The 24,657-nt window shown below is 41.6% G+C and overlaps 2 protein-coding genes across 2 annotated transcripts in view; one reads left to right on the forward strand and one right to left on the reverse strand.

Moving 5' to 3' along the window:
* The window catches only part of LOC148376614 (uncharacterized), a 37,319-nt gene extending 33,149 nt beyond the window's left edge, over positions 1 to 4,170 (reverse strand). The window contains exons 1-6 of the mRNA XM_088349096.1: positions 4,126 to 4,170; positions 3,654 to 3,822; positions 2,275 to 2,395; positions 1,414 to 1,545; positions 1,264 to 1,338; positions 369 to 440 (exon numbers count right to left, since the gene is read on the reverse strand). Coding sequence (XP_088205222.1) covers positions 369 to 440; positions 1,264 to 1,338; positions 1,414 to 1,545; positions 2,275 to 2,395; positions 3,654 to 3,817 — 564 coding nt within the window. The 5' untranslated portion in view covers positions 3,818 to 3,822; positions 4,126 to 4,170. The remainder of the gene's footprint in view (positions 1 to 368; positions 441 to 1,263; positions 1,339 to 1,413; positions 1,546 to 2,274; positions 2,396 to 3,653; positions 3,823 to 4,125) is intronic.
* Positions 4,069 to 7,567, forward strand: ift22 (intraflagellar transport 22 homolog (Chlamydomonas)). Its single transcript, XM_088349110.1, has 5 exons — positions 4,069 to 4,615; positions 6,598 to 6,680; positions 6,774 to 6,860; positions 6,938 to 7,140; positions 7,225 to 7,567. The coding sequence occupies exons 1-5, from the start codon at positions 4,553 to 4,555 to the stop codon at positions 7,371 to 7,373; spliced, it is 585 nt and encodes a 194-aa protein (XP_088205236.1). The 5' UTR covers positions 4,069 to 4,552; the 3' UTR covers positions 7,374 to 7,567.
* Positions 7,568 to 24,657: the final 17,090 nt, after the last annotated feature.

Consider the following 24,657-nt stretch of genomic DNA (forward strand, 5'->3'; position numbering starts at 1 on the left):
TTCCTACAGTATCCTTGTGTTGAAAAATAAAATAATAAAATAAAGACATAGAATACAAAAATACCCAATATAACGTTTTGCTATAGAGTATTTAAACAGTGCTGCGGAAAATACACACTGTAATAAAAATAGGGTAATATGCAAATGTGGGGGTGGGGTTTAATGTGGGATTTTACTTCCCCGGGTGGAGTTAAAGAGCCTCATTGCATGAGGAAGAAATGATACGGTAATAAAGAAAAATGTTGCTGTTCATTTCATATAATAGCGGGAATGCACAAAACAATGTTCTTAAAAAAAAAACAGCATGTTTATAAACTGCACACGAGAGGATGATTTGTAGCCGTAGCTAATATATCACATGTACTCGCCTGTTCCTTTTGCTGCAGGGACATTAACTCCTCTGCTCTTTTCTCCGTGACACCAAGATCACCTTTTAGAAGCTGGAAAGAAAAAAATAATGAGAAAAACACAACATGGCAGTGGGATCACGCGCTAATGGAGGTACAGTACAGTAGACCCTTGGGTTACAGCGTTCCCCACTTGAAATGTTTTCACCGTACAAAGTGGAATAAGATTGTTCTTGTTAATGTTTAATATGTAATGATTAATCTATCTATCCATCTACCCTGGTCATGGCCCTCGAGAGGGGTGACCGGCAACAAGACAAACAGATACACAAAAACAAAGAACATTTAAAAAAGGGAAAAAGTAGCAAATAACACAAAAAAATTGACCATGGCTGACCCAAATGCCCAAACAGGTTAAGAACCTCGGCACCCAAGTTGGTCATGCTTTCGTCCCACCAGATGAAACGAGACACAAGAAAGCGGCCATGTGACACAACACACTCTCAACAGTAGGGCCCGACAGCTTTCACTGGTTTACCCCTGCCGTATCATAGGTGCCCTTCCAATCCATTAGAACGCGTCCAAACATCCCACTATCCTTTCACAACACCTCTACTCATTGCTTTCACCAACAAGAGCTCTAGCTTCCACTATATGTAGTCCTCTTTCCTTCAGTGCACTTATAACACCATCCATCTACTTCAAGGTAATGATTAATAGTTCAATGAATTTAACTGAGGAACAATGGGTTTTGAACACAATGATTAATTACGATAGGTTTTCATCAGAAAATTTCACCTTGCGACTCCCACCTCAGAACGTATTCATGTCCCGAGGTCTACTGTACTCTGAAATCTGAACTGTGGATGATGGACGTTTTGCAGTTACAATTTTTTTACCCGTGTAGTAAACACACCTGATTTTCACGTTCAACCTGTAGAATCTTACTCAACAAAGACTCAATCTTGGTGCTTGCATGAACACGATCAGTCTGATTAAGAAAAAAAAACAAAAAACATTTTTAAACCTTTACTGAAGGCTGAAGGCCAAAATCGTGACAGCATACCTCCTCATCCAGAAGCTGGTTCAGTCTTTTCCGCACGACCTGGTTGATTCGCCGGAAGTCCTCCATTTTCTGTAGCAAGATCCCTCTCTGCTTGGCCATGCGTTGCCTGTGCACTGCGGACGATTGTGCATCCTTGATAAACCAAGGGAAGAAATATGAGAAAATTGCAAAATTCTGCTCACGTGACACAACGTAAGTCCAGTGGGGTACGTAGACCCCTGGAACAAGACATCCCTGGCTTATGACGCTATCACACGAAGGATTTTGTACGATTGAATCCAAGTTACATTTATCAACTTTTATCAAATGCGGAATGTTTTGCCTGGGGAATTTTGATAACAGGACAAACAAGGACAGACATCGCGGCGAAGTGGTGGAGCTCAGATTGGTTGAGCTTCATTGGCGCGGACATGGGAGTAGCCGGGACACCATCTTGCGGAAAGACGTGGGCCGAGAGGAAAAGCTAGAGAACTGGAGAGAAAAGGCTTCCCAGAGACTCTAGCGACACTAATTCGGCCGTATTCGATGGAGTTGTTAAAGAAATTAAATCTGCCCTCGTGTGAAAATGTCGGCTTTTTTCCATCAAGAAACAAGCGCGCATTGTCGGGTAAAGGTAGGTTGTGTTTGGTTAATGGAGTCAGATAACTAATTCGAACAATTTGGTAAACGGTACATTTTAATAATTAATTCCCAACAACGCATATTACACATAAGCAGTACTTATTTAATATTTTGTCACTCCACTGTTTTCACTGCTTTGGAGCGACTAACCGTAGGTTTCTATCCCTGATATACATCAATTATACTCTACCATCCCCACCTCAGACTAGATTAATATCATATCCCTGGGGTCTACTGTACCTTGAGGATATCTTTGAACGACACAAGCTGTGCGGCTGCGGAGACTATGGCAGCTTCGGCGTCCATCAATTTCTTCACAAACGATCCGCTCTCTTTGTCATTTTCCACATCCTTACATGGGCTATGTAAAGATAGAAGAGTCCAGTAGGATAAATGGGTCAAACTGCTTGATGACAGAACCATCGGGTGGCGTTGAATAAAAACTTAATTCGAACATTAAAATAAAAACAGAACAAAAACAATAATTTAACAACAAAATAACGTTACATAATATGTTCGAAAAGGGGTAGTCAGAAGGAAATGCTTATATTCCCTACCCCTTCATCTTCCCTATTAAATACAACAATTACATAAGAACAATTGTAATGATATTAATAATAACAGTTATGATATAAAAATAGCAACAATAACACAAAGTTAACCATAGTTAACACACTATTCCCAATCTCTCGTATCAGTCATACCCGATTTTCTTCATCTCTGTATTCCGCCAGGAATGTTTTTTTGTATTTCAATTTGAACACATGAATAGTTGGACATTGTTTGATCTTATCTTGTAAATTATTCCAAAGTTTGACTCCACACACAGACACACACATACTTTTCCTGATTGTTCTCACCTTTGGGATTTTTAATTTACTACAGCCCCTCAAGTTATAATTCCCTTCTTTCCAAATGAATAGTAATGTATGTTTTCTGGCACTATGTTTTTGTTGACCTTAAATAGCATTTGAGCAGTGAAAATTTTTACTAAATCATCTAATTTTAACAATTTGGACTGCAGGAATAAAATATTAGTATGATCTCGATATCCTACCCTATGTATGGTTCTAATTGCACGTTTTTGGAGGATAAAAAGGGGCTGTAGTGAACTTTTGTAATACTTGCCCCAGACTTCTGCACAATATGTTAAGTATGGCAGAACTAGAGAACAATATAATAAATACAAATGCATGTCTTTGGAATGTGGGAGGAAACCGGAGTGCCCAGTGGAAACCCACGCAAGCACGGGGAAAACATACAAACTCCGCACAGGAGGTTCCCAAAACCTTAGAACTGTGCCGCACACGCGCTAACTACTGTGCCGCCGTGCTGCCAATATCGTTAATATATAAATTAAATAACCTTGGACCCAGGATAGAACCCTGTGGTACTCCACAACAGATGTCCAAGTATTCAGATGACAACCCTCCCATTTTTACATATTGCTTTCTCCCCGTCAAATAAGTTTGAATCCATTGTAAAGGCAAGCCCCTGATGCCATATCTTTCCAGTTTTTTAAAAGTATATTATGATTAATGGTATCAAATGCTTTTTCAAGTCAATAAATACCCCAACTGCGTATCCCTTTTTTTCTATGCTATGTTCGTGTTCCTCACCAGTGGACCTCCACCTGGGGGGTTCTGTTGAGACCATTGCTGGTCCACACGGCCTTTGAGACTTCGGAAGAGCTTTCCAGATCTGCACAAGTCAGAGTTACGTCCAGCCTGGCTGAGGAGTTGCAGACAGAAGGTTGATTGTGTTGTTCATCCTCTGGGCACATTTTACCTGACACGGACACAAGATCAGAGAGACTCCTCACATATATATTTATTATTTAAACCTTGCATTATTGCTTAACGTCCCCCCCATCGAATGCAATATAAAATCGAAGATTTACTGTTTTTATTACAGGGCTCTGTTGTCAAGGTGAGTTGTCATGGAAGCGTTGGTTTACCTCGCCACTTTATGACGTTAACCTTTTCGTTTCTATCAATGAATACAGCTCGAATTGAATGTGACGATTTTGGTTTATTTAAACGGCCAACGGCAATAAAATCGATTTTTTTAAAGAAGAAATAGTTGACTCACAGATTCCGTTTTGTTCTAACGGCGACCACTCCAAAACACCCGCCCACTTCCTCAATCTCAGTTATTTAAAGCTAATTGGCTTTGCGAGGCAACGTGTCGTGACGTCATTACTTTTTAAAACTTTTGATTGGCTTTATTGCAGGAAGTGAAGTCGGGGCGTCGACGCAGTCAAATTCGTGAACAGCCAATACAAAGACAGCAATACTCCAATTGGCTGAAACCATAGCAACTGAACGGAAGTTTACTGATGCTGCTATGCTAACAAACAAAGCGACTACTATTTACTTGTGCGTGTATTTTTATGTATTTTTGTTACTACCGAATGCTTTGACTTTAAAATAAGGTGATTTACGAACGAAATTAACTTTTCAAAAGTCCTTAAGTGAAGCTGCAATTGTGATTTAAGTCGCTGTTAGCTTGGCGGCTAATGTTACTCGAGGCAGCCACCGCAATGTTTAAGGCTAAAATACTCCTAATTGGACCTAATGAGGTAAGTAAAAATGAACATTTAACCAAATCGTCTATAATGGGACTTAAAATCCAAATGCGTTTGTCTAACTAATTGATGAATAAGCACGTGTTATTCGTAAAAAACGAACTGTAGTAGTGTCCATCCACCCATTCATTTTCTGCACTGCTTATCCTCAGTAGGGTCGCGGGTGTAGTAGTGTAATTGCTCAAATGCTAAATGAGAATTGTCTTTATTGTCATTGATAACAATGCACCGAACATTGTTTACAACGATTAGAGGTGGCATCACAGGGTCAGAATCCAGTAAATGGCTAAAAACAGAAATTAAATATTAAAAAAAGAATGTTAGGATAATGAGGCAGGCAACATATTTACAAGTTGGTGCTTATAGACTTGCCTAAATTAAGAGTGCATCAGAAAATAGTGCAATGACTTGTAGCAGCAACATTTTGCAAAAATAAGGGTAAAGAAATAATAATTTTTCTTATGCGCTTGTTTGTATGATTGCCCTTTGTAAGAAAACGTCTCTGAGTCTGTTTTCATTTTTTAAAGGGCTCTGTAGCTTCTGCCACGGGGCAGCAAGTCAAATAAGGTGGTAGCTGAAATGAGAAGAGACCTTAATAATGTTGCCGCTGCTGCACGGGCTTCAGGCTGGGCAGATAGCAACCAATCACTGCAGCTGTAAATACTGTGCTGTATGGCAGTATGCTCTCCACTGTGGCTCTGTTGAAGAACGATCTGTGTTAGTGTAGATCAGGGGTTGGCAAGCTATGACACGCGTGCCAGCAAAATAATGATTATTTTTTTTAAATGCGCATTTTTACCTGAAATTTAGGCCTTTTCAGTTGCGCGCTGTGTTATTTAGAGGTTTTACCGTAGCGCCCCTCCTCCTCTGTTTGTGTGTGAGTGTGTGACTGTGCGGCGCCGAGGAGAGATCCGTGCTTTAACCCAGCCACAGAAAGAAACACCGGCATGCAATAAATGAACGAATCATGACAGCTCCTACAGCGAGAAATTCTTGTTCTTTCCAGCCAGCGTGGACAGACGAATGGGGCTTTGTGCAAAAAAAAATGACCGCGCTGTTTGTGCATTATGTCTTGACAGTGTTGTACCTCTCACATCAAGTGTTATACGTCTTACGAGACAAAACATGAACATAATTTCAAGAATGAATCTGACATGGCAGAGACATTAAAACGCGCTGTGTCCAGGTACGGCAAACAAACACAGACCCTGAAGACCTCAGTCACTGGTAAAAACGCCACCACTGAATCAAGCTATCACATTGCTCACTGCATAGCAAAGCACTGCAAACCATTTACTAATGGCGAATATTTTCAAGAAGTGGCGTGTTTGTGCGTGCGTGCCTTCTGCTTTGCTGCTGTTATTTCAAGTTTTGATACAAAGCATGTTAGTCAGTTCGAATCCCTGCTCCTCCGTGTTGTATGCCGAAGTGTCCTTGGGTAAGACACTGAACCCCTGATGCCCCCAATAAGCAGGTTAGCGCCTTACATGGCCGCACGGCCGCTATTGGTAAATGTGAAGCACATTGTAAAGCGCTTTAGGAAGTCTTCATTGCGCTGTATAAATGCAGATCATTTCATTTCATATCATTGATGAATGGTATGGTAGCTGTCCATAGCACTTGTTTTTTGATTATAGTTTATAGTTGATGAAGAATGGTTGATTCTGGTTAATTCTTGTGGTAAAAAATTAAAGTCATGAATGGGTACAGGCCTTTCCACATGTTGTTCACATTGATTTTTTAGTAAATTGATATACAAGAATAGTGGAATATAAATTGGTCAGTTACACGATTTAAATGTATATCCATGTTGTATATTTGGACTGTTGTAAAATGACAGCTCTGTTGGATATTAAAAAGATGTTGTGCAAGTCATTAATCTTATTTTTACAAGGATATTTGAAAGTGGCACTCCACACCAAAAAGGTTACTGACCCCTGGTGTAGATAATGGAGATATTATTTTCTTTTGTTCAGAGCGGGAAAACTGTCCTTGCAAACTTTCTCTCAGACACTACAGAAACTGTGGGAGGTGAATACAGACCCACTCAAGCAGTCAGGTAAATCACATTTTCATCTTTTACCAACAGTTTATTCGTGTAGGTATTACAGAATTAAATGATCAAGTTATATCATATGAATTCTGTTTTCAGGATACTAGAATTCGAAACACAACTCGATGGTAGCGGTGAGATCAAATCATGTGAAGTTGAGCTCTGGGATTGTTCCGGTGACTTCAAGTGTGTTTCGAAACTGCTTTTATTTAACATTTTTTTCCACCACGAAGAGACATATTACGGACTCTTTCCTCATCTAGGTTCGAATCGTGCTGGCCTGCGCTCAATAAAGACTGCAGCGGAGTGGTGATCGTTTTCAATCCCGATGTCCCCAGTCACCTGAAAGAAATCGAGACCTGGCACTCCATGTTCATCTCCTCGCAAGGCTTGCAGGATAACCAATGTCTGCTCATCGCACATCACAAGCCCGGCAGCGCAGTAGAAGAAGGTCGACTGCCTTTAGGTAATTCCCTCTTAAAGCCATCTTTTATATGATATATGAACTTTGCTTCACTTAATGTGTGTTTTTTTTCCCTTTTTAATGCAGCCTCACAGCTGAACAGACTCACTCTTATTCACTCTGAAATGGAGGAAGAACCAGAAGACCTGAGGCAAGCTTTCGGCAGATACTTGGGGAAAGTTGTCAAGGCACTTTCGGAAAGTCGAGAGCGGGAGGAGATGTCCATCATCACGTAGCAGGGAAATATTTCAAATATTAACAGGTAGATTCAGTGTCTGAAATAACGTCTGTCCGGGACGTGCATCCTTTACGTCGGGTGTACAACATACACAACGTCTCTGCATGGGTGGCCGACAACTTTTTCAAGAATCAATCGTTTGTTATATTCCGTTAGGTTTGGAAATTTCGGAATTTGGATTCGTTTGGCGATTTGCATACTCGGGAGCCAATCAGAAGCCTGCATTGTATAACTTCGTGCTTCCGGATTTTCTCGAGCGTTATAAGGTCGTGCATTTTCATATCATTTTGCAAAGTAGACTGAGAACACAAGAAAAATGGTTAATTGGTTAGGAATCAAGCGAAAACCTCAGCCCCAGAAGATTCAAAAGAAGCTAACAAAATTGATGACGCTACAAAAAGGAAACATACATTAAAAGCATCGTGGAAAGAGGAGTTCATGTGGCTTGGAGCAGACGACGCAACGCAAACATGCATGAATGAAGATGAGTAAATACAGGTACATACTGATGGCAGATGGAAGACAGCGACGTCATATACCGTAAATTCCGGACTATTGAGCGCACCTGATTATAAGCTGCACCCACCACATTTTAAGAGGTAAACCGATTTTGTACATACACAAGCCGCATCTGTATATAAGCCGCATGCGCCCACATTTAAACATGTAACACAAACACAAAATTAACCCAAACTCGACTTCAAGTCCCGCGATTGAAACTAAATGTCCTTCATTAAAGTACACAGTCCAAAAATCACAGCCGTCAAAATGAACTGAAAATGATACCGGTACTTAAGGTTTGATGCAGACCTGCAGAGTCCGGGTCTCGTTAAAAGTAGTCCAAGGAAAAAAGTGTATATTTCCAAAGGTAAGGGTGGGAAAAATATATCAGATGAACACATTTACTCACGCAACTCCTTTTTCTTTAACCAACTTTTTACCCCCTCTTCTTTCCTTGTCTGTCCCTCACCTTTAGCGGTCCCCACTTAAACTCGGCACCCCGCGTTTGTTCCGCCCCTCATTTTTCTGTTCACACGTGCAAAACATATCAGGATAAGTGTCTAAAATAAATACAAATAAATACATTACAAAAATATACAGTTGCAAATACATATTATACATGGGTTACACATTTTTACAAAGAAAGACGGTACACTGAGAGAGTTTTCAAAGCCTTAATAATAATATAGCTTTGACAGGGCAGTTAATGGTAGCAACACTCGAGCGCCGCTGGCGGCCGTTAGAAAATTACTTTAATTGGCCGCATCACTGAATAAGCCGCAGGGTTGAAAGTTAGGGAAAAAAGTAGCGGCTTATAGTCCGGAATTTACGGTACATGCAATGAATGTTATAAGTAGATTTATCATAAACTTAATTCTAAAGTGTTGTTCTGTTATATATTCTGACCAATCCTTAATACTTGGCAACATTTTTTTTTTTTGTAATGAGTTGTCTTATTGTGTTTCAAGTTGTGAAAAATTGGGGCAGGCAACTTTATGGCTCAGCAGGCAACTTTTCAGAGTTGTCTGCCCTGGTGTCCGCTAACTTTTCGTCATGAGTTTCAGACACTGGTAGATTATCATTCTTTATCCCCCTCTGAACATTATTAAATAAATCATGCCCCATCTGAGATAGGTTAAGTCCGCTTCCAAAATAGTAACCACACATGAAGTTGCGTAGATCAGGAGTCACCAAACTTTTTGAAGCTGAGAGCTACTTTTTTTGTGTACTGATTAGCTTGAAGGGCTTTCAGTTTCCTTTGTATTTCTACAAGAACATGTTGTCATGCTATCACTATACTGTTACTGAGTTATTGTTCTGTTATTGGTTGGTTAGATCCTTTAAGTTTTAGGTTTGTAGGGGCACCATTTCCTGTCTTGGGCAAGTACAGGCTGGTGGCGCCCATCCCAAACATATGTTTCCACCCGGTCTCCAACCGGGGACCTTTTGCGTGTCAGGCAAATATGCTAACCACTGCACTATCAGTGTTCTCGTTTGCCCGCGTCCCTGCGTCCTAGATGCATCATTTTTGCTGGGGACGCATAGTCTTAAATCAACGTGCGTCCCCAGGACGCAACTTTTTTGACACAAAATTGTCATTCTTACCCGATTACATTTTTTTTCAACAAAGATTTACCGCACTCCAAACTTTTCGTCAGGCAGATCCGGCAGATGTTGTTTTGGTCTCGCGGTTCGAGTTTTCGTCTGCACGCCGATCTCGAGTTGTGTGGTGAAAAGTCCGTCTCTCTTTAGAAAACCGACTTTTTCGCCTCAACTCATTAAAGAGCCGGCTCTCAAACGGCTCACTTGCTTTGATGCATTATATTACGAATTATTATGTTGTATAAAGAAGTTAAGAAAAAAAGGAAGTATAAAAGTAGAAAATGAAAAAAAGACAGGTTTGTGGTTATCCCTATAATCGGTATATTACCAACAATAATTTGATGCAGAAAATGAATTAATAATTTGATGATTAAAACTCAATGAATATATAGATTTTTATTATATATTTGTCACCGATTTACAATTTCAACCTCGATAACACTCCATTTTGGGGAGCCATAGATCTCTGTTGGTACCCATAGATTTTTGAGCATGCGAGTCCCCGGGACTCATCACTTTTCAGAGGTAAAATGAACACTGCACTATGGAAACACTTGTGTTATTAACAGGTTGTAATTATAGGAAGAGTGTTAAAAATATGCCCTGTTTACCATTAGGTGAATGAATGAAAACTTTATTTCGAACATTAAAATAAAAACAGGACAAAAACAGTGACTCAACAACAAAATAATGTTACATAACATACCCCTTCATCTTCCCTATTAAATACATTTTACAGATCCTCTTCTCCTCTTGTGTCTAATATACCAAAGTCTCATGGATATACAGATTACATGGGTCGGATATCAATAATTATAATAATTACAATAGTCACATATTTTATACACTAACTTTCGTAATACCCATCCCTCAACGTCATAATGCCACTAGTCTCCAAACATCACTGCAGCACCAATGATAATAATAACAATAGCAATAATATTAATAATAACAGTTATGATATAATAATAGTAACAATAACAACAAGGTTAACTATAGTTGTAAACGCACTATTCCCAATCTCTCGTAGCACCCATTTTCTTCATCTCTGTATTCTGCCAGTAATGTTTTTTTTAAATTTAAATTTGAACACGTGAATAGTTGGACATCGTTTGATCTCGTCTTGTAAATTGTTCCAAAGTTTGACTCCACACACAGACACACACATACTTTTCCTGGTGGTTCTCACCTTTGGGATTAGGAATTTACTACAGCCCCTTAAGTTATAATTTCCCTCTTTCCGAATGAATAATTCATGGATGTATTCTGGCACTATGTTTTTGTTGACCTTAAATAGCAGTTGTGCAGTGAAAAATGTTACTATATAATCTAATTTTAATAGTTTGGACTGCAGGAATAAAATATTAGTATGATCTCGATATCCTACCCTGTGTATAGTTCTAATTGCACGTTTTTGGAGGATAAAAAGGGGCTCTAGTGAACTTTTCTAATTATTGCCCCAGACTTCTGCATAATATGTTAAGTATGGCAGAACTAGAGAAGAATATAATAAATACAATGCATTATAGTTTAAAAGTAATTTGGTTTTATTAATTATTGAAATGCTTTTAGATAGGTGATTTTTGATTGGCATTTAATTCTCTCTATTCATCAAATACAAGGTTACAAAGAATTCAAAATGAACTTAAAGAAACAATTGAGAAAAAGGAAAGAAAAAAAGGGCATGACTAGTGGGTAAAAAAAACGGATCTTATTTTGGTCACATCGGCTTTACAGGATTAACACTATTCAGAATGTTTGAATCATGAAAACAAATTCTGATAATAAAGTATTATGTGTAAAAAGGAATCCCATCTTATCATTGTAAAGAAATCAATATATGGCTTAATATGTCCGATAATACAGTGGAACCTCGGTTCTCGACCATAATCCGTTCCAGAACCCTGTTCGAAAACCGATTTGTTCGATCACCGAAATCATTTTTCCCATTAGAAATAATGTAAATCGTTTTAATCCGTTCCAACACCCTGAATGTTTACCTTGAATGTTTAACGTAAACATGAAGCTAACCCAGGCTAATCGTAATAAAAAAATCAGGTCGTTTACAATTCATTTAGCACCCGGGTCTCCACAACAAGTGGTGAGCGGTTCATTGGAAAGGGGGCTCCGTTCCAACACCCTGAATGTTTAACGTAAACATGAAGCTAATCGTACGTTCGCATTATCGTAATCTTCCGTACGAAAGATTACGCTAACATGAACGTGTAAAAATAAAAAAAAACGATAAAGAAAAGAATTATGAATAGGATTTCTTACCTTTGTGGTGGTCAGCAGAAGGCGCAGGTGGACAGTGGGGAGAGGATTAGACACACGCACACTTCCTTCGTATTTTGCTATTATTTCTTTCTTAAATGCAATAGTTGTACGCACTACTTTTCTTTTTTTATCTGTAGCAACTTTGCTGCTTGCACTGACTTTCTTCGGAGGCATAATAAGGGGCTAAAACACCCGTACGCCGCTCAACATCGCACCCTAGCGTACGCATTACCGGCGTTCGAATTCCGATTTTTTTGACCGAACAGCGAAGCAAGAATTTCTCGAAATTTTTGGTCGGACTCCGATTTGTTCGAACTGAGAGGCGTTCGAAAACCGAGGTTCCACTGTAAATGTAAAGATTATAATTTCTCATCTTTTCGGTCTTTCCTTTAACATATATAGATTAGTCTTATATTGGAAGAATAGGTCATGTATTTAAGACAGTGACCATGTCAATAATTTCCTCTGCTGGTTAGAAAAAAAAATGACCAATGACCTATGGGCAGTACGCCCGATGAGGGGTCAGCGCTTCTGCGGCACAGTTCTGAGGTCATGAGGTCGAACGTTCTTGTGTAGAGTTTGCATGTTCTCCCCGTGCTTGTGTGGGTTTCTTCCGGGCACTCCGGTTTCCTCCCACATTCCCAAAAACTCGCTTGTCAGGTTAATTGGCCAGTGTGACTCGCTAGCAACCAGTTCAGGGTGTCCCCTGCCCACTGCCCGAGGATAGCTGGGATGGGCTCCAGCACCCCCGCGACCCTACTGAGGATAAGCGGTGAAGATAATGGATGGATGGATGGATGGACAATGACCCATCACCGGTAAACTATTTTCAGAACCCGTTGCTATGGTGCCCACGAGCAAAAGATTGGGTACCCCCCAGCAGGGCTGCAACAACTAATCCATAAAATTGATTATTAAAGCATTGGCGACTAATTAGATAATTGATTCCTTGTATCACATGATTTAAGAGCCACTAAGTATGTTAAATCAACGCAAATAAGATTGCAGTCTATTCCATTGTGATGCTGAGAGTTGTAGTACCACTTTGGTCTGGCAGATGGCGTCAAGACTGTTTTTATAAAATGTTATCTTTTTCTTTGCATCATTACAAAAAAATTGCCATGAAAGTAAACTGTCGTGTCCAGCATGGTCGCCGTGGCAACCGGCTGGCCCCGCCCCCTGGGCAACAGCTGAAGCAGATCGCCTAATTTGCGCGTTTGCTTCTTAAGGGGGGTTTGGGGTTTTGCGGGTGGTGGCTCATTGCATTTTCTGTCTGCATCTCCCGTTCTGTTTTGCTCTATCCTGTTTTGTTTGAGTCGGAATAAACCTGTGTTTGCACGTTTTTAGTTAAAGCCTGTTTGTTCTGTCTTGTCCCTGAGTTTTGGATGACTTTTATTTTACTAAATAAAAGTTTTGATCGTCAACGCAATTGAGTGCTCCCTTCCTGCCTCCCCTCGTGACATAATCTTTGTAGTGTCTGAGTGTTTCATCATGAAACAAAGATAATAATATTCAATGGAACAGAAAGTGCTGCAGCAGTACAGATAAACCAATGAAATATATAAAGTAAAAAGAAAAATGATAATTACCTACACAATGGGCAGATTCTTGAGAATATTGTATATCATTTTCATTTTGGGAATGTTTATCATGTTCAAATATTTAACCAAAATCAAATTTTTTGACAACAATTTGAAAAGTGGGTTTTCATTTTGATTACCGTATTTTCCGCACTATAAGGCACACCTAAAAGTCTTAATTTTTTTCAAAAGCTGACCATGCGCCTTATAGTACAGTGCGCCTTATATATGGCTCAATATTAAGTCGCAAGGTCTCGCAACTTATGCAACAGCCGCCGACTCGATTTCCCCCCGAACGTGGAGTAGTCCGCGGTGTATGCTGGGATTTATATACCGGCGTTTCATTGGCTGACCAATGTGTCAATCATCATTTGAATCGATCGCAATTGGCTGAAGTTATTCGGAGCCTCGGATAGGCTAGAGGGCCAAAACAAACCCTGCAATTGGCCGAAAAAGATGACTCTGAATAGCAAGCTTGCTAAAGTACGCCATAAAGAAACATGTTTCATTAGTCTGTATTTGTAAATATTTTACTCTCCTGGATTTACTTCACTCACGGTTGTAAGAAGACCATGGTTGCGTATCATTATTGAACGTGAGAACTTAGGTGAGCTATGCGGCTTTATATTTTCCCGGTATCTTGTTTTAGAACGATCTTGATGTTTCTGTGATGAGTTGAGTGAATTCAACTCAATTCCAAGTGTTTATTGTCATATGCACAGTAAAGTTGCGAGCAAAAAAGAAAATAGAAACTAAGGAATGGTTGGCATTTCTTGAATCCCAAGACTTTAACCTTCCGAATGATATTTGAAATGACGCATTTAAGTGACATCGTACGGACACCGCATCCGCACGTGTTCTCGACACGTATTTGCTTCTTTGCAAGCTTTGGGAATGTTAAGGGGGTTAGAAGTTTGACTGAACTATCTGACTGTTTTGTCGACGTTCCCATTGTAGCGCCTTATAATCCGGTGCGCCTTATCTATGGAAGATATAGGACCAAAAACTATTTTTTGGGGATGCGCCCTATAACCCAGTGCGCCCTATAGTGCGGAAAATACGGTTAATATTTTTTATGTGGATAAAAAAAATGCTAGACATAAAATGAAATGTATCTTTCATTTTTGTTTTGTATGTCCAAATATAATGCAATCTTTGTATAGGGTGGTAGGAAAAAGCATCTTATATATTTGCAAGTCTATAGCATATAATTGTTTCTATTTTTGTTTATTGTCACGTGGTACAATCATGAAAAATAATTTTAAAATTCGTTCATATTATCGAATTTTTGGTTTTGTGCACTATTTTTTCTATCCGTCCAAAATGTCAATATTTGAATAAAGTGGAAGAAATTAAAAATGTCTTTAAGAAATCTGTCATGCTTACTGATGCGTGGGACCTGAGTCTGCTCCTTTGGCGCCGACTGCCTCGGACGCTGATTGGCTGCTTGTCTCTTTTTAAACTCCCGTCTTCTTGTCACTGGTTGTCAGTCCGTCTGCGAACCTCAGCTACGCTAGGCAAGCCTTCCGACCCTGACTCTCCTGTTCTGACCGACGATCATCGGATCGTGGATGCAAGCACTGCTCTCTTTCTTAATAAAAACTGAGTAAAACGAACGCTATTGGGTCCCGTCTCTGTTCCTGGTCTGTGACAGAGTCTTCATTGGTGCCCCGGCAACCCATGCGGTTAAGGGATCTGTGAACCCTGAGAATGCCTTTCTTAGTCTTTTTATTTTCTTGTGACTTTATAGGTGGGATTGTCAATGGGAGTAGGAAGTTCTGATGTCACCTAGAGTCGTTTCAGACTCTTCCAGGGTTTTCAATTCTTGTTTTATCCATATGATGTTTACATCAACCGTTAAGCCTGAAACCTTAACCTTGGTTTCATTGTGCCATGAGTAAATAGTCTCACTTTTGAAAACATCTTTGTTCTTGAGCAATTCTCTGGGGCTGTTTTTCAACCCAAATTAAAAACCTTTGCCTAAGATGATTAAAACAATGAATCGTTTTTCCAAACCTTTAGGCGAGTCACAATACTGAGTTTTTCAACCTTGTACTGTACACTTCTGAATCAAACTCCAGAAGGCATTTGCATTTATAGCTTTTGGAAAACTCTCAAGTGTAATATAGACTGGAGATAGGACATTTCGCCACCCATTGTTTTAAATAAGTTAGCTTCTCTTTTCGTGGAGGGAAAGAAAATAGTGCATATTTAGAGTGCGTTTTGAAGATTTCCCTGCAGCATCAGTGTCTCAGACAAGGTGAATGAGTCATTTTTTCCACTGGGAAGACAAAATATCTTTAGGTCAGAGCGACCAAAGAATATTCTCATTCACGGTTTTTCCATCCATCCATCCATTATCTCATCTCATCTCATCAGCTGTACCGCTTATCCTCATTAGGGTCGCGGGGGGGCTGGAGCCCATCCCCAGCCATCTCCGGGCAGTGGGCAGGGGACACCCTGAATTGGTTGCCAGCCAATCGCAGGGCACACGGGGACAGACAACTCACTCGCTCATTCACACCTAGGGACAATTTGGACCGGCCAATTCACCTGAAATGCATGTTTTTGGAATGTGGGAGGAAACCGGAGTGAACCCCACGCAAGCACGGGGAGAACATACAAACTCCACACAGGAAGTCTGGAGCTGGATTTGAACCCACGCAGGAGGTTCCCATGACATGAACTGGTCAGTAGCTGGGACATGGGAGCAAAAAACGTCGATATCAGGAAAGGGGTCGAAGCCTGGAAACAGACGGGAGCCAAAACAGGAGTGAGTCAGGGTCGAAAAGCTTGCCTAGCGTAAACTGAGGTTCGCAGACGGACTGACAACAGGTGACAGAAAGACGGGAGGTTTAAATAGTGACAGGGAGCCAATCAGAGTCCGAGGCTGTTTGCGCTAGAGGAGCGGGCACAGGTGCCTTGCATCAGTAATCATAACATGAACTCCATTAATACCTAACACCCAGAGAGCCTTTTCTGTCTTGTGTGATGTATTGAAGCTGCGCGTGCATTGTTAAAGCAGAATGGCAGAAATAATGTCTGGTTAATTTAAGTGGAAGTCTCGAAGGGCTGCACAGACCACAGACTATTGCAAACTACAGACTATTATTACACCCTCCCCTTATCTAAAACCAACATGCGGAAAAGTAGGTAAGTAGGTAAAACTAAGGAGATGATAATAGATTTCCGTACTAAGCCTCCCCCGCATGTGCCACTGTCAATTAATGGTAGTGAGGTGGAACTGGTCCACTCATTCAAGTTTCTGGGTACTTACTTGTCAGCTGACCTCACATGGACTGTCAATGCTACTGATATTCTAAAGTCAGCCAGACAAAGGCTCTACTTCCTTCATCAACTCAAATCATTCGGAGCCCGTCAATCCATTCTAGTCAATTTTTATCGTGCTCTCATTGAATCCGTTTTAACTTGGTCAATCACAGTTTGGTTTTGTCGCGTCAATCAGAAAGAATGGTCAAATATTGGATCAGCAGTGAGGACGGCAGAGGAAATAATAGGTACTGGCCTCCCGTCCCTGCAAAGTATCTACATCGATCGAACTAGAAAACGGACACTAAAAATTATAGATGATCCTAGTCACCCTGCTCGCAGGTACTTTGATTACCTGCCGTCAGGTCGCCGTCTTCGCTCCATTGCGAGCAAGACTTCACGTCTTAAAGAGAGTTTTTACCCTTCTGCTATCCGTACGTTCAACGGGAATTGATTTAGGTTATTATGTATAGTATTATTATGCCTATTTTACTCTAGTCTTGTTATTTACATATTCTTTCTTTTTAAACTCATCTAATCTCATCTCATCAGCCGTACCGCTTATCCTCATTAGGGTCGCGGGGGGGCTGGAGCCCATCCCAGCCATCTCCGGGCAGTGGGCAGGGGACACCCTGAACTGGTTGCCAGCCAATCGCAGGGCACACAGGGACAGACAACTCATTCGCTCAATCACACCTAGGGACAATTGGGACCGGCCAATTCACCTGAAATGCATGTTTTTTTGAATGTGGGAGGAAACCGGAGTGCCCGGAGGAAACCCACGCAAGCACGGGGAGAACATACAAACTCCGCACAGGAAGTCTGGAGCTGGATTTGAACCCACGACAGGTTCCCATGACATGAACTGTGCCGCACAAGCGCTAACCACTGCGCCACCGTGCTGCCCCTCTTTTTAAACTATTGTATGTAATTACCTTGTATTATACACTACAATATATTTTTTACTCTATTCTTTTTATTCTTTTAAATCTATTATTTTATCATTATTGGATTTCACGTGTCAAATGATTTCTTGTATATATCATGTTTATGGTTCATACTAGCACGGCGGGGCAGTGGTTAGCGCGTGTGCGGCACAGTTCTGAGGTTGTGGGAACCTCCTGAGTGGGTTCAAATCCAGCTCCAGACTTCCTGTGCAGAGTTTGTATGTTCTCCCTGTGCTTGCGTGGGTTTCCTCCGGTTTCCTCCCACATTCCAAAAACATGCATTTCAGGTGAATTGGCCGGTCCAAATTGTCCCTAGGTGTGAATGAGCGAGCGAGTTGTCTGTCCCCGTGTGCCCTGCGATTGGCTGGCAACCAGTCCAGGGTGTCCCCTGCCCACTGCCCGATGATTGCTGGGATGGGCTCCAGAATCCCCGCGACCCTACTGAGGATAAGCGGTGCAGCTGATGAGATGAGATGAGACAAAGGAAAAACTCAAAAAACCTCAGCATGAGTAAAATAAAGAAACCTTGAGAAGGGAACGCACATGAAGTAATCCCCAGGCTGCAATAGATTACAATACACAGATGTCCTCAAAATGAATCGTAGGTCAGTTTTTACCAGCCTATTAACACAAAAAGATAGTCGATCATAGATAGGAACGGCGGAGAATAGCACAAAGTATTTGCCAGCAGCAAGAAAACGATTTTATTCGGGGTCGAATATGACACCTACATTTTCTACTGAGTCACTCTGTGTGATGTGACATTTGTCAATGTTCACAGCAGTTTTTGAGAATAAGTCGCGGCATTTAGATGGACCAATAACTAACATTTCGGTCTTTTCAGAGTTAAGACGCAAGAAATTGAGTGATTTCCACTCTTTTATCTCAGTGAGGCAGGCCTCCAAATTTCCACAATTTAGTGTGGCGGATTCCTCCAACAGAAGATATAGTTGAGTGTCGTCTGAGTAGCAGTGGAAATTGATATTGTACTTGCTGTCACAATCACCCGGATCGGGAACACCTGTGTTCAGGATTTGGCGCCAACAGCCAGGACAGCTGATTGGTGCACCCTGTACATTTAAATCCCCAGCTTCCGGTAACACTTTGTCTGATTGTACTCACGCTACCTGTTGCCTTCAGCTCAGTAAGCCCGTACCTCTGACTCTTTGCCTGCTCCCTGTTTTCTTCTGATTGATCTCCGTTGCCGACCCGTTTCTGTAATTGCCTACGACCTGCCCTGCCCGTCTGACTCCTGAACTCTTTTCCGAATACTACGACGCCCTTCTTCTCCAGCCCCGGCCAACAACACTACGATTACGCTTGTCCGCGACCTTTCCCGCCAAGCCTTCACCCGCCTGTCAAGTTCCGTCAATCCGCCAACCAACGGATCGAAGAATCCCACCTTGTCATTTCCTTCCTTTCAATAAAACCAAGAAACGAGGGCAAGTGATCTCAGGCTTCCTTTCGTCCTGTCTGACACTTGCGAATAATATCACCTAATGGAGCATGTAAATGCTGAAAAGAAGGGGGCCAAGCACTGAACCCTGCGGAACACCACAGGTAACACTAAAGGGCTTAGATGTCATTTCGCCATATTTAACACAGTGCGTCTGAGAGGTAGGATCTGAACCATGAGAGGACGGTTCCTGAGAGACCTATCCATTTTTCCAACAGTTCTAGTAAGATATTGTGGTGCACTGTGTCAAAAGCAGCACTAATGTCCAGCAGCAGAAAAAGTGATGAAGCGCCTTCTGTGTAATATAGTCTGTGTAATAACCTGTGAAGCCCTTTGAGACTCTTTGTGATTAAGGGCTATACAAAAGATCTCTTCAGTCTGTCCGTAGTACAAGACAGTGACAGCAGTCTGTCGCTGAAACTGCTCTTCTGTCTGGAGATAATGCTGTGTAGTGGATGCGATGGATTGTCCATGATTGACCGCAGCTTTTCCAGTGCCCGTCTCTCTGCTACTGTTGTTAGGCTGTCCAGCTCTTTGCCCACAACAGAGCTCGCTTTCCTAGCCAGTTTATTGAGACGAGAGGCATCCTTCTTCTTGACGCTGCCTCCCCAACACGCTGCCGCATAGAAGAGGGCGCTTGCCACTACTGTCTCATAGACAGACTGAAGAGAGACTGAAGAGATCTTTTCTTCCTCATGCCATGAGGCTCTTTAACTCTACCCGGCAGAGTAAAAGCCCACAGTAAACCACACCACCTACATTGCATATTACCGAATCTTATTGCAATATGTATTCTGTGTAGCACTATTTAGTTATATAACACGCTACAGTGGGCATTTGCACGTCACACTGGGTATTTGTATATTGTATTCTTTTTGCTTTATTATTGTATTGTTCTCAGCTCAGGGATGCTGCTGGAAATGTGAATTTCCCTTCGGGGATGAATAAAGTATCTATCTATCTATCTTGATCATCAAAGCCAAAAACAACAAAAACGTTCTTCCTTTGTGTCTATGAAAAAGTCGTCCAAACCCTGTATTTTGGCCAGCCTGCGCATATCAAAAACAGGAGAGACACTCCGCCTCATTTATGCTTCACCCAACCTCAGCATTCAGAAGTTGAAACGCTGACGCATTCGGTCTAACTTATCTCCTCTGTTTTTTCTCCTGGAGCGTCCTTCTGGCTCCGAGCGCATCTTCCATCTCTATCTTCGTCGACTCTATTATTGGGAATGGACTGCTTTGTAGAAACATCTCCTGTGTGCAAAGGACGATATACGAAGTGATTGTTTGATTGATTGCATTTGCATAGCTGCATATCTCTCCGAATGCGATTAAGCGGTGTCTTATCTTTTAATTGTCACTGCTTCAAAGAATTTTGGATCTTGGCATACTTCAATATGATTATAAGTCCCTTTTTGACCGGACTTTTGACCAGCTTACCGTAAAATCCGGACTATAGAGCGCACCTGATTATAAGCCGCACCCACCACTTTTTAAGTGATTTTCCACTTTTGTACTTACACAAGCCGCACCTGTGTATAAGACGCGTGCGCCCGCATTAAAACTTGTGACACATTCACAAGTTTAACCCAGACCAGGCTGTAAGTTCCTCGATGGTGCTTTTGTAGATATTTATTGTTCTATATTCTTCATCAATTATCCATTATCCGTCAAATCGTAATACACTACAAAGCCAATAGGCCGATACACTTTCTCCCAGCCAAGAGGCTGAGTCAAGGTCCTAGCCTCCTAGACTCCTAACGACACAATTCAAAAGTCAATAGTACACAATCCTAGAACCACAGTCGGCGTCATGAATGGAAAATTATACCCGTAATTAACGTATGATGCAGACTTGTAAAGTCCGGGTCCCGTTGAAAGTAATCCAAGGAAACAAAATATATATTTCCAAAATTAAGGGTGGGAAAAATATATATCCACTATTGTCCGCTGCGACAACAGACAGATCTACCGGTAACTCAGCTTTACCCCACTTCCCATCAGCCCGCATTTGCTCTGCCCCTTCTTTTTGATTTGCCCGTAGAACACATAACAGAATAAATCTCTAAAATAAATACAATACAAAAATATACAAATACATATTATACATGGTTACACATATTTACGAAGAAAGACGGTACACCGAGAGAGTTTTCAAAGCTTTAATAATATTAATATAACTTTCATCCCAAAGGTACCAACACACTTTGAAAGGTACCAACACACTAGTAAGATCACGCTCGCAATGCATCAAACGTGCCTATCAAAAAAAAAAAGCATCTCGTAATTGTGAAATTCACGGTAGATCGTCCTCAACTTCCTCCTCATAACATAAAATTACATAAATTGGCCGCTTCACTGAATAAGCCGCAGGGCTAAACATTTGGGAAAAAAGTAGCGGCTTATAGTCCAAAATTTACGGTAGTTATTTGTGTTTATTTGCGGCAGTAGCTCAGGAGGTAGAGCGCTCGTCTTGGGATCAAGGGATCCCAGTCCGAATCCCGGCTCGTCCGTGTTACATGTCGAAGTGTCCTTGGGTAAGACACTGAATCCCTAATGCCCCCAATAAGCAGGTTAGCACCTTACATGGCTGCAAGGCCGCTATTGGGAAATGTGGAGCACATTGTAAAGCGCTTTGGGAAGTCATTGACTTGAAAAGCGCTATATAAAGGCATATCATTTCATTTCATTTCATATTCGTCTAACAATAGCCAATGTTGATTTTCAGTCAATGCTGCCTGTTTACTAAACAGCGATTCCTCGCCATTTTGTGTCACGCCCAACCTCTCAGAAGAAGAAAACCTCTCGCACACCGCAAAATAGACAAATCGTCTTATCAGCGTGATTCAGTGTAATATCGTTAATTGACAGCTTGATTTTTTTGGCTTCATGCTGTCTGCTGCCAAGGTTTTTAAACATAGCAAGCACGCCAATATGTCACAGACAAGAATGGACACATGACTCAATTGCATGCGTTTCTCAGATTTATTGAAAGAGAGTGAGAGTAAGGCTTGCTCGATTGCTTGATCCGAGGACTGGCGGAGAGCGGGAATGAGCAAGGCGGGAGTGACACTTCCGTGTTGGATGAAGACAGGCGGGAATGGCAAGTCGTTTGACCAGGGCTGGAGATCAGAGGCGATGTAAAGTTCGTAACAGTGGTCGTAGGCAGGCGGCAGGCAAAACAGGCGTAGTCAGGTTCGGAAACGGGTCGAAAAACGGGAATCGGGCAGGAAACAGGTTTGAACAGGGACAGTCGGACGGGAAAGCTCACACAACAGCTCGCAACGATCTGACAAAGTTTGAACTGAAGTCGGGGGCTTAAGGAGGGTGTGGCTACCAATCAGCTTGTCCGGGCTGTTGGCGCCAATCAAGCTGCCACAGGTGTTCCAAATAGGGCAATCATGAATAATCAATAACAATAATCAATGTTGATTTTCATTTCTGTGTAATATCGTGATTTAATTGAAAACTTGACTAATTTGGCTTCATGCTGTCCGCTGCCAAGATTTTTAAACATAGCAAGCACACCAATAACCAGCTCAGTAGCCTAGATGGTAAGGCGCCCGCTTTGAGACTGGGAGGTCGCTGGTTCGCGCCTCGGCCGAGTCATACCTAAGACTTATAACATTGGTAAAATGGCGGCGCCCTCTGTTGGCTGCGGCTGCATCGGCTCGCTACAACGGGTCAGGTGTATCGACCTTTCGTTCTGTGTACATTGTTACACAGAATGACAATACAAAGGAAATTATTTTAAATTATAATAATTTATGTTGATTTTCAGTCAATGCTGCCTAATGATTATACAGCAATTCCTCGCCATATTGTGTTTCTCAGTGCATCACATCTTTTTTTTCTTATAGGTTACACCAGTGTTTCTTAATTATTCGATGTCACGCCCAACCCCTCAGAAGAAGGAAACCTCTCGCACACCGCAAAATAACCGAAGCGCCTTATCAGCGTGATTTCTGTGTAATATTGTTATCTAATTGAAAACTTGACTAATTTGGCTTCATGCTGTCCGCTGCCAAGATTTTTAAACATAGCAAGCATGTGTCATGATTACTGATTTGGGGCACCTGCGGCTACCCAATTGGCGCCAACAGCCCTGAGCGCTGATTGGTTCAAAGACTCTTTTCAAACCCCCGGCTTCCAAGAGGAAGCTGTCAGACCGTTTGCGAACCTTTGCTCCCAGTTGGGCAAGCTCCATAACTTCAGACATTTTCCTGCCCTGTTTTCTCCTGCCTGATACCCGTTGCCGACCTGTTTCTGGACCCGTTTCTGCCCTGCTCTTATGTCCCAGCCATGGACCTGTTTTGCCCTGTTTCCTGCCTGATACTTGTTGCCGACCTTTTTTCTGGACTCGATTACCGCCCTTGCTCCGACCAGCTTTCCTGCCACCCACGACGATCCCCGCTCGACACGGAAGTTCCAATTCCGCGTTCCTGCCTTCAGCTAGCCGTGTCTGACGATCATCGAATCGTGGAAGCAAGCACTGCTCTCTTTCTCAATAAAACTGAGTTAAACGAACGCTATTGGGTCCTGTCTCCGTTTCTGGCTTGTGACAGCACGCCATTAATCAATGTTTATTTTCAGTTAATGCTGCCTCTTAACTATACAACAATTCCTCGCCATTTTGTGGTTCTCATTGTGTCGTGTCTTTTTTCTGATTAATTAATTATCTTGTGTCACACCCTACCCCTCTGAAGAAGAAAACCCCTCGCACACTGCAAAATAACCGAAGCGTCTTATCAGCGGGATTTCTGTGTAATATCGTGCCAAGATTTTTAAACAAAGCATGCACACCAATAATCAATGTTGATTTTCAGTCACTGCTGCCTGTTAACTGCAAGTCTATAATCCAAGTCTGGAAAAAAAAGATACTAAATCTGGAAAAATAATTACACGAGTAACAAATGAAGATCTGAAGAGGGAAAAGGAACCCAGTGTTCCCAAGGTTGTATTGCAAATTTGATGGAATTATTTTGCTCATTAATTTTAATACGTGTAGTGTCGTCGCCATCTTTGAGGCAGATGTGATGTTGCCTCATCGGCGACCTGGGCTTTTATGTGTTTTTATTTCAAAATGGAGCTGGGCGATATGACCCCATAATAAAATTGTGTTTTTTTTGTGTCTAGGCTGGTTATTTGTGGTGGCGGACCCAAGCGCAGACACACGAGCTGAATGTGATATGTTTCTTTAGGGGGAAAAAAACCCGATAAGCAAAAAACAGAGTCAGGTTAAAAAGGCTGCGATTGGCTGGCAACCAGTTCAGGGTGTCCCCTGCCCACTGCCCGATGATTGCTGGGATGGGCTCCAGCACCCCCGCGACCCTACTGAGGATAAACGGTGTAGCTGATGAGAGATGAGGTTAAAAAAGACGTTGGGATGAAATAAGAAACTTTTAAGTTACAATCAAACTCGTTTATTAAAGAGAAGCAAGCGCGTTCAAACTAGGCAAAGTTGCGTTGTTGAATTGAAATAAAATACTTCCGCGAACTAAAGTGTGCGCCTCCTTTTTATACGGTCTTCTGGATGGTGATTGGAGGACACAATAAACCATGTGCATGTAATAGGATTCTGATTGGACGATTTCTTTGGTGACATGGTGTAATATAGACTGCTGGCCACTGAGGGGCACTCTATACA

The sequence above is a fragment of the Urocampus carinirostris genome, chromosome 1, assembly GCF_059441175.1.
Source record: "Urocampus carinirostris isolate Australia breed hairy pipefish chromosome 1, RoL_Ucar_1.0, whole genome shotgun sequence".
In the NCBI taxonomy this organism is placed as follows: domain Eukaryota; kingdom Metazoa; phylum Chordata; class Actinopteri; order Syngnathiformes; family Syngnathidae; genus Urocampus; species Urocampus carinirostris.